Source organism: Lutra lutra, chromosome 10 (genome assembly GCF_902655055.1).
Source record: "Lutra lutra chromosome 10, mLutLut1.2, whole genome shotgun sequence".
NCBI lineage: Eukaryota > Metazoa > Chordata > Mammalia > Carnivora > Mustelidae > Lutra > Lutra lutra.
This window is the reverse complement of record NC_062287.1, coordinates 63287781-63298333: the sequence shown is the minus strand read 5'-3', so window position 1 is coordinate 63298333 and position 10553 is coordinate 63287781. Positions and strand designations below refer to the sequence as shown.

At 50.6% G+C, this 10553-nt stretch overlaps 1 protein-coding gene across 20 annotated transcripts in view; it reads right to left on the bottom strand.

The window, feature by feature from the left end:
* The window catches only part of PPFIBP2 (PPFIA binding protein 2), a 149877-nt gene that overhangs the window by 32568 nt on the left and 106756 nt on the right, over positions 1–10553 (bottom strand). For 17 of the 20 annotated variants that reach the window (XM_047691312.1, XM_047691306.1, XM_047691307.1 and 14 more), the window contains 2 exons: positions 5990–6172; positions 2559–2651 (listed from right to left, as the gene is read on the bottom strand). In XM_047691312.1, the coding sequence (XP_047547268.1) occupies positions 2559–2651; positions 5990–6172 (276 nt within the window). The remainder of the gene's footprint in view (positions 1–2558; positions 2652–5989; positions 6173–10553) is intronic. The other 3 variants (XM_047691309.1, XM_047691310.1, XM_047691311.1) reach the window with 1 other exon arrangement.

Below are 10553 nucleotides of genomic sequence, written 5' to 3'. Positions count from 1 at the left end.
CAAGGGAGAGGATCTCCTTACTTGAAATTGTCCCATGGAGCACTGCCCCTCTGCTCTGTGGTATTGACCCGCAGAGGCCAGACAGCCAAGCCTCGCTATGTCAAACTGCTTGCTGAGACCCATAGCTTTCCCTGGCTCACTGAGGGCCTCAATGCCCATGGCTGACCACTACTAACATCCATGGCTTCCAAAAACCTTAGCCTTGAGACCTGCAGTCCAAACTCCTCTCACTTCTACAAGGACTATACTATTCTTAGGAGATAGTCTCCTAACCTCTCTTGTACCTCCTATAGCCATTTTCCCCTTTCTCTGCAGTCGGAGTGAGAGCTGGTCTCTGTCAGCAATCTGGATGCCCAGTGCTTGTCTGCAGGAGCCACGTACGTCAGTGGCGTGAGCCCATGGAGCAGAGCCCAGCACCTGGCACAGGGAGGTCTCTTCTCTCTGAGGCCTGCCTCTGGGTGAGGTCACCTACTGAAAACCCTACAGACTAAGTGCCTGGGCCAAACCTCCCTTGTGTCAAATTCCACAGAATGGGCCAGAAATCACAAGTGTCCTCACGGCTGGGAACCCTAGTCTACCACAGCCCACAGGCTCTCTACCTGACCACAAGGGCAAAGGACGTTCCTGCCACAGCCACTGAGGCTGCAGCTGTGTGGCAAGAGGTCCAAGGCAAAGGCACGCACTTTGGCGCTGGGAGGGGGGGTGCCCCAGCTCCCTGCAGGTACGCGGCCTCATTAAACCCAGGGAGCAGGCCCTGCTGCTGCTGCACTGGAAAATGAATGGCCTACAGGGACTGACACATTATATGCAGAAAACTGAAGAGAACTTTCAAGAAGAATACGGGTTTTTACTGTAGGGAATCAAGATTTTATAGGGAAGAGAGCATGGTTTTTGCAAAGACACAGATCCAGATTGGAACCTCGCCTTGGCCTCTCTGGGCCTCGGCTTTCTTACCACTAAAATGAGGATAGTGAATCCACAGACCTCACTACCTTATTTCATAGATCAAACGAGAAAAGGTGGGCAAAGGGCTTGATGCCTTCTGGCCTGCAGGAAGTACCCAAACCTAGGAGTTACCAAATAACCCATCGTATCTCAAAGGGTTATATGCCAAGGCAAAGAACTTAGGTGACCGAAAAAGAGTTATTTGGTCTTATAATAGGTGGTATGTACAACTCTGGAGGCTTCCCTGAGACAGGACTCGCCTGAGTGGAGCCCTGTGACAGTAGTTTCTGGGCTTTTTGAGAAAATGACTGAAGCACCATACACACAAAGGTCCCCTTAGATAAAAACAGGCTGTAGATAAGCAGGTTCAGATTGCCTACGGTTGCTGCTGACTTGGTAAGATGTTGGGAAAGTTCCTTAACTGCTCTGTGCCTCGGCCTTCTCATCCATACAATGGTGAAGAAAATAATTTCATACAACATATTATACAGACATCAATATCACATTCAGAGTTCTAACAGCATGACATACATTGTATATAAGTGGTCAATACTAGAAACTGAGACAGAGAGAGAGAGAGAGACCTCCCAAAAGAGAAATTCCTAGAACTAAATATTACAAATGGTAGCTCTTAGGGCTGGGGGGTGGGGTGGGGAGTGATCTTTGTTTGTTTTTTTATGGCTTAAAAAGCCCCTATAAGGGGCACCTGGGTGGCTTAGTTGTTAAGTGTCTAACTTCGGTTCAGGTCATGATCCCAGGGTCCTGGGATCAAGCCCCACATCGGGCTCCCTGCTCAGTGGGAAGCCTGCTTCTCCCTCTCCCACTCCCCAACTTGTGTTCCCTCTCTTGCTGTGTCTCTGTCAAATAAATAAATAAAATCTTTTTTTAAAAAAGCCCCTATAATAAGTACTTTTTTATAATCATTAAAAGTTAACTTATAGAAAAAAATAAAATTACAAACCAGAAGTGAAGAAAATTCTTAAGGATTTTTAAAAACCCTAGTAAGAAGTAAACATGTCAATCTGGCTAACACCTCTGGGTGGCGCTGCAGAGACCTTAGTGAAATAGAGGGTGCGTTCAGAAGCTCCCTTACCCAGGAATGCCGCTCCAGGTCTTTTCCCTTCCCCCACCCCCCAGGGTAGCCTAGCTCCCTAGTTCAACAGAAACATGATTTAGTTAGAACAACAGTCAAAGTATATTTATATAGGTAAAATATGCATTTGAAGCTAAAAACACAGCATGCCTATTTAAAAAACATTATTTAAAAACATCATTAAAGGGACTGCTACATTTAAAACAACGCAGCCCCCATTAACATTGGCGTTCATCTACCTTAAGACTTCTCACTTGCTCACAGCCCCTTCCCAGTCCCACGTCAGCCTAGGGTGCTACAGGACACAGCAAGAGGAAGGAGACTCAGCTGCTCCAGCAGCGCCTAATCCCAGGGGGCTTTCCCTTTGAAAATAGCGTTCTGGATCTTCTGTCTGCGTGGGCGCACAGAAGGGTCAATCTGCGTGTTTCCAGCTCAGGCTATTGCAAACCCTGAGCCCGAACACAGACCCTCCCCAATGGCCCTCAGCCACTCCCCAAAAGCACCAGTAACTGCCTCGTACCTTAGTGGCCTTCAGCTTCCATTCATACTGATTCCGTTCATTCTCCAATTCTTCCACCTTGATTTTGAGGTGCCTGAGCTCTTGCAGTAACTCCTGGAGGGATGAGGGGGAAAGACAGAGTTCTGATGGTGACAGAGCATGATGGCCCCTGGATCGATAACCCTGGGTAGGCTCATGCACAGGATGCCAGGTGCAGGAGCTCCTGCGTCATGCTCTGCGCAGCAGCTCGAGTCTTGAACCATGGTCCTGTTCCAGGAAAAGCTGTTTGGGCCATTAGAAAACAGAAGCCAGGGAGTTTTAGGCACAGGAAGAGAAAACGTTCTTATTTTTAGAACCTGTTCTGATCCATGTCCTCTGCAGAGTGCACCCAGATCATGCCCAAATGTGTGCGGGCGAGGACAGCTAGGATATGGGAGCGAGAGCAACACAGATGCAAAAATGAGGCAGCTTCTTGTGGACAAAGTAGCGGGAAGCAGGCCAGGTGGGAGCATTCCTCTGTGCTGGGGGGTCAAGGAACCTGGAGAGGGCAGTATGATCCTGGAAGGCTCCAGAGAGGAAGGGACAACCAGCAGGACAGGAGACACTAAGAGGCCAAATGCCAAATATAGCGCCAGTGGGAGGGTTCCTGGGCAGGGAACTGGGTCCACTTGAGAGGAGGGAGGGAGAAGCCAACCCAGCAGAGGGAGACGCAGGAGGCCGATAAAGGGGACGTGCTGTTGGGACTGGGGCAGAGGATGGGTGGCATGCAGTGGGAGGTGAGGCCAGAGAGATAAGGTGGGGCCCTACTGGAAAGGCTTTGGATGAGGATATAAGGAGCTCAGATGCCATTCTTTGTCCAGTAAGGAGCCACTGAAGGTTGCTGAATGAGGAAGGGATCATTGAACAACTTGCCCGTGGTGAGTCAGGTTTGTTTCTTCTGACTACAGGGCCCTTGCTCTCTAAACTACCCCGTTAGCAAAGATGACACTGCTAAGCTCCCTTGTCCCAAACCGAGGCTTCTTTAACAGTGGATTGGTCCTGCTGATTGGTTCCTATCTCACTTCCAGACTTTCTGATCTCCAGATTCTCAGAGACTCCCTACTCAACACCTCCACGCAGGCATCTCACGATGGTCGCAGCCCGGGTGGAACACTTCATTCCCCCTTGTAGACATTCGCATCCCATGAAACTCCATCTCCGTGCACCTATTCCCTGTGCCAGAAACCCGGGGCCCATTCCTGGCACCTCACTCTCCCCCAAGATGGGGAGACACAGACAACCCCAAGCCTTGCGAATTCCACCTCCAGGGAAAGGAGTCTCTCCTTTCTCCGCAGCTCGGCCACCACTACTCTGACCTAGCAGCTCGCGTCCACAGCCCAGGCAGTGTCGCCAGGGCCTGCTCCTCCGTCACCCTGCCCTTCCTGAAGGCCCTGACCCCTACGGCATCCAGGGGAACAATACCATCAAAGTATGCCTCTGGTCCTGGCATTCCCTCGAAACTCCGAAGCTCCTCAAAACTCCTAGGCTGCCCAGCCTGACCCGGCGCCCGGTCCCTTGATATTACCCTTGCCTCTCTCCCTAGGCAGGCAATAGCCATATTGGCCACTTTGTAGTTCCCCTTTTGACGTGGCCCTTCACACACACTGATCCCTCTTGTCTGCATCTGTTAATTCCCGCCGATCCTCAGGGATCCGAGGCCAAGCTATGGCGACCACCCCCTTCTTCAGGCCCCCTTACTACACTCCCACAGGGCACCCTGGAGCTCTCCTCCATCATCTGCAATCAGACATTTACTGGTATGATTGCAAACAGCTAGTATTCCTCCTACGCTGTGAACTTCGGGAGGGGCTTGGCTAACTCCAAGTCGGCTTCGCTGCCTTGTGGCACACAGGTGTGCCTTACCTCCTGAAGAACGAACATGTGAAATTCAATTCGGCATTTAACCAGCCTGGAGCTGAGACAGTCCGCCAAATCGTTACACCGCTTACCCTTGAATTTTGTAGGGTAATTCATCAAGATTTTCTCGCATCTAAGGAAACTATCTGTTGATGCCCTTTTAAAAAAGATGCCTTCCAGGCAAAGATCACTGCACCCATGACCTGCGGCATTAGACTTAAACGCCTGGTGGGATGGAGGCTTATCGGGGATGCCCCACCAGGGCACAGACAGCATAACGCGGCCAGGCTCTGGTGACCTCTTTGGCACAATCTCCTCTTTTAGGTTGTCTGCTGCCCATCAGCAGCTATAAGCACTGGTGTGAATTTTAGCCTCTTTTAGCCATCTTCGTGGGTGACCCACTCAACACGGGGCATGCCCAGTACCTTCTCAGCACTTCCCTATACAAATCCACACTTACATCTGGACTCTCATTTTCCCCCCTCTTATCATTTATTTAATGTAGGAAGAAATCTCCCCCCAACCTCACCCACAGCCCCCCAGCCCGCCCCCAAGCTTCTCCCCTCATGCCTGAGTCTGGGTAAAGTTTCCACATGTTCCACGGTTGAGTATGGACTGTAGTTAACTACAGAGCTGAGGCAGACCCTCTGCCGTGCTCATGGCTACTGTGACCCTGACCTTCCCTCAGACTTTCCAGTCCTCTTTGACCGCAGGCTTTTGAGGCACAGGTCATCTCCACGCAGCTTCCATCACCAGGCCCAGCTAGGGCACACAGGACACTGTCCCATTAGTACAAGGGGCCAAGTCCAGGACACCAGTCAGATACATCCCACAGGGCCCAGAGTTTGTGAAATCCCTTTCCTAGACATTCAGATGATGACCTCACTGTCATAGCAAATGGAAACTTGTGTTCTATTTTCTCACTAGGGATCAACTTGTTTAAAAATAAACTTGAAAGAATTATTTCATGATGCTGTTATTTTCTTAAAAAAAAAAAAATTCTGGGGCGCCTGGGTGGCTCAGTTGGTTAAATGTTTGCCTTCAGCTCAAGTCATGATCCTGCGGTCCTGGCATTGAGCCCTGCATCAGGCTTCCTGCTCAGCGGGGGGCTGCTTCTCCCTCTGACTCCCCTTCAACGCCCAGCTTGTGTGCGTGCATGCTCTCTCTCTCTCTCTCTGTCTCAAATAAATAAATAAATAAAATCTTAAAGAAAAGAAATCCATGAAATGGAACTTTAATCAACCTCCGAGCCCAGGAGTGTCTGAATCACACCTGGGAAACGGACTCCGGAGGCTTCCTGTTGCGTGACTGCCCCATCCCTCAGAGCACCTGACACACCTCACTCCTAGCCCTGAGGAAGACGAGGGCCACCACCCACTGGAGAGCGGACCTCACCTGCTCAGACCCTGCTCAGTGAGGGTCCCAGAGCTCAGCCCAGAGGTAACAACAGAGCCATGTTAAGCCACTGCACGCACCTGTGGTTAGGAGAAACCCCAGCCCCTCCCCCTGTGGAATGCCCGCACACGCATGCTGATATACTTAGGTGTGGTTCCTACACGTGACCCCTCCCAATAGGTGCAGTCCTGGCTGCAGGCCGGGGGCTTGGCGGTGCCATCCTCGGGCGCTACCTCGTCAGGGACACCCCTCCTGAGTGAGAGGCGCTCCTGGATCTGCCTGTGGATGTCCAGCTGCAGACTACACATCTGCTCCTGCAGCTCACTGATCACATTCAGAACTGACTGCAGGAAGGAAGAGAAAGGAGAAGACACACTCAGGGCCAGTCGGCTCTCAGATGCAAAGCTCCTCCTTGTGAGAGCCGCCCAGAAAGAAGGCAGCAGGCAGATGGGGAGCAGCAGGCGGCCCCCAGGGGTGACCACCCACTTCCTTCACAGGAACCAAAAGACATGGCATTTTCCCGGAGACCCACGCCACAGCCAGGGCTGTCTTATAACTTGAACAAACCCCCAGCAGCTCCACAGTGCCACACGGCAGCAGTGGGGGGCGGGGGGCATCCTAGCACGTCAACACAGAGGCACAGGGCCTGGCGACAGCAGAGACAGGCACGTGCACAGACCCATCCCCTCTTACACACGCTGCAGGTGCCCCACCCCCATGAGCACACATCACACTTACAACGCTAACATGTCCGACTCTATAAACTCTCCCTCACACCTCTACCAAACCTTCCTCCTTCGCCTCCCACTCCAGATCAGACTCCTTTGTAGCCTCAAGAACATGTTGGCCTTTTATGGCAAATTTGAAAAAAATAATCGCAATTCCTGGACTTCATACCTATTCAATGATGAATAGCACCTGCTAGAGCTCTATGGGGCTTTCCTTCTCCCGCCCCATAGACATCTAGTCACCGTGCAGACGAAGACCCATGGCCACAGTAATGAGGGGGGCTCACAGGTGAGGGGGGAGAGACACACAAATAATCACGACAGGCTGTAAGTGCCAACACCCAGAAAACACAGGGCTGCCAGGGAGTGGAGGGGCTGGTTCTGCCAGCCCCCTTGCCCATGGGTGGGAGTAAAGGAGTGAGCAAGCGAGCCATGAGCCTGAGTAACACGGTAGATGATGGTGCCACTGGTGGCAGCAAGAAACCCAAGAGGTTGGGGGAAGCTGTGAGCTACGGGGATGTGGACTTAAGGAAACACGTGGCAACAGAGCAGAGCAGAGACCGGGGTGGATGGGGTGGCAGCCACTGAAGCAGCTTAGGTCTCCCCGCCCCACTTTATTGATACTCTAAGCACTGGCATCTGGTACTCAGGTCTGCCACTGGTGCTGTGGGAACCGCCCAGGTGTGTTAGAAGGAAACTGTTCATACTCACCAATGACAATGGTGTCTAAGAAGGAAAACTCCCACCCATACCTTGTTTTGTAAATCCCCTTCCCCAGCGTAGATGGGAAATGGAGTCTGAGTGGCAATTCGGGCTAAGAAGGCACCAGGCTAAGGCACCTATCTCCTCTCTGCTGATGCCATTTGGACTGTGTTGCAGTCCTCGGCGGCAGAAGCAGCCCCCTGGCCACCCAGCCAGTCTCCCTGTGAGCCAGCCCCCCTGAGATGACCCCCACACAGCACTGGTTATCTTCCCCCAGGACCATCTCTCTAACAAGGCATTTTCCTACCAAGGCCAGAGGATTGGGCTGAAAAATCAAGGTGACCCTTATGGGCCTCAATGCCCTGGACCTCAGACCTCCACCCAGCACCCCGTTACTGTGTGCACCCTGATGGGCCACACACCAATGGGCTGGGGCCATACCTGCCCTCTGCGTTCTTATCCGCAGTCCCAGTACAGACACTGGGCTCTGACTTAGCCAGTACTGTGTGTGCCACTAGCTTCCAAACCCCTTGCTGAGGTTTTGTGTCTGAGAGCTGGCTGACCCTGAGTGCTTCCAAACCCCTCCTGTCTGACTAGCCTGAGCCACTAGGCATCACAGGCCAGCTCTGTCTCTACTGCCCATGGACTTGGCCACCATTGGAAGGTGCTCAACGGGGAAAAGACAGTCTACATTCAGTTTTTTCATGCTTCTTTGAGAAGTCTCCAAGTCTTTTGGAGACTTTAACTTTAACCACTTAGCAGGTAGGTTTTAAGGACTACTTTAAGGACCAAGAAGCTGCACACAAGGAATTAAGAGGGAGGAAAAGTGCTGGAACAGGCATCCCAGGTGGGGGAGATTCAATAAGCACAAAGGGAATATTGAGGGTCCAGGCAGTCTTTACATGAGCAGCAGCAAGTTGAGGGAGATCGTCCCAAGGGTCTTGATCTCTGTAAAGCAGGCAAGGTCACCTTCTCAAGGGACATAGCAGTGAAACAGAAGGGGCACAGATTTAGAATGGTTACTGTGAGGCATGAGAGGAGGAAAGGTAGGCATGGATAAAAGCAAGACTAAGGAGAGAGGGAGATGCAGCTGGCAAGCCATTAGCAGGAGGCAATTTTTTAAATTTTACATCTAGGGGCGCCTGGGTGGCTCAGTGGGTTAAGCCTCTGCCTTCGGCTCAGGTCATGATCTCAGGGTCCTGGGATCAGGCTCTGCATCAGGCTCTCTGCTCAGTAGGGAGCCTGCTTCCACCCCCTCTCTCTGCCTGCCTCTCTGCCTACTTGTGATCTCTGTCAAATAAATAAAAATCTTAAAAAAAATTTTTTTTAAATTCTATGGTGAGTGCTGTGAAGTATGTAAACCTGGCAATTCACAGACCATACCCCTGGGGCTAATAATACATTATATGTTAATAAAAAATTAAAAAAATTTTTAAAAATTTGAAAACGGACTTTTACCTGGAAAAAAAAATTTTTTAAATAAAATAATTTTACATTTAACTCTCTAACCAAGAGCCCTGGGGCAGAAGGAAGGATGGCAGGTTAATCAAGGACAGAGTCAAAAGTGACCCCTCCTGGTAACAATAAGTCTTTACCTCCCCAAAAAGGGAGGTCAGACAGTTATGGGCGGCTACACCACGATGAGCTCCAGCATGATGCAGGCCAAGTATGCAGGCTGCAAACTCATTTCACTTCTGTGGAAATGAGGGTTGATCTCAGAGTGTTCCTGTGAGGCGTTAATCAAGTGAGCCCTGGGTGAAGCACCTGGCACAGGGCCTGGCACATGCAGGGCATCTGACAGATGTGTGAGTTCACTTCCTGCACTGTTTCTCCTTTGCCAAGTATTCGATCCCTAAGAAAGGAACACGAAGAACAATGGAAAACACTTAACTGTCACGGGACACAGGTAAGGCCCATGACATTGATAGTGGACAACAAATGCCCAGCAGCTCTGCACTCCCTAGCATGCTCACTCTTTTCCAGAATCTTTATTTAGTCCCTTGTGCACTAGCCCTGCTCTTATCTTTAGACCTGCTTGTCTCTCTTATAGAAGCTTCTAGAATTTCACTGTCCTCTTCGTTCTTTTGTTCTCCCTATTACTAAACCTCTCAGATGAAGAGTCAAGACCTGCTGCCCGATTTCATCACCCCATTCATTCCTGCCCCCTGCCTCCTGGCAGACAAGCTCTGTCTCCATGACGAGGAGCGCCTCGCTTCCTCAGGGCCCTCTTCCTGGTCAAATCAGAGCCATGTTCCTGTCCTCAAGATGCTTGGCTCCATCTTGAAGTGTTTCCTTCCCTACCTTCCACAACTCAGGTTCTTCTGACCTCTTTATCCTTTTCTGCCCACCTAGCTATCGCTCTAGTCTATGCAGGTTTTTATGAATCCCAGTGTCGGCTGATCCAGTTGGTTTTTCTTTGGCTTTACATCATCAGAGCTTCAAGACCTTCTAGATCAGCTTCCACATTATACATTTAAGATGCTAAATACAGGAAGGCTGAGGGCATAAGAAGATTACCACCCTGTACAGTAAATCCTCCTAGAGATGGTCTCTAGGTACTATTATCACCTGTCTACCTATCATCTTAGCATCCATGCTATTTTCCTCCAGCTCACCCACAGGACTCCCTGAGTAGTGTGTGTGCAATGCCTTGCAAAGTGTGCGTTTACCGGGTCTATCCTACGCGATGCATTCCCGGCCCAACACATGAGGTCAAGTGGATGGAACTTCCTCTCAATGAACACCATTCCTACTTCATATCCTTGCCTTCCACAAACTATCACAGGGTCAACGCCAGCCTCGACAGACTAAATTTCACAGGACCTAGCTCACTTTCTCTGCCGCGTGGTGGGGGTGGGGGAGGTACAAGGAGAAAATGGTTCACTTCCAGTTTGCTAGTAGCTCACCTGATTTCCCTGATACCTCAAAATTCACTTACAGCAGGAAGTTTGGGGACAGTTGCCCTGAGTTCTTTGTGGCCGAGGCATTGGGAGAATGGAGCCCATTCTCTCTCTGATCTCCCGGGCGTAACTTTAACAAAAAGCCTCTCCCCTATCCTCAGCACTGTCCTTTGTTTGGGGCTTGCCCTTGCTGGCGCTCACGCAGGCGCACTCTGTTTGGTCCTTTCGAGCTTTTATACGAGCCCATTTGAATACTAGGGTCTCTCAGGGTGCCTCTAAGCTTCTCCTTTCATCGGTATTATTTGGGAGATTACAGTCAGAAATCACATTATTTTTAAGTTCAATATTCCTGAGTCATCTGCTGTGGTATTTCTGAATTTTCAAAGGTCTGATTT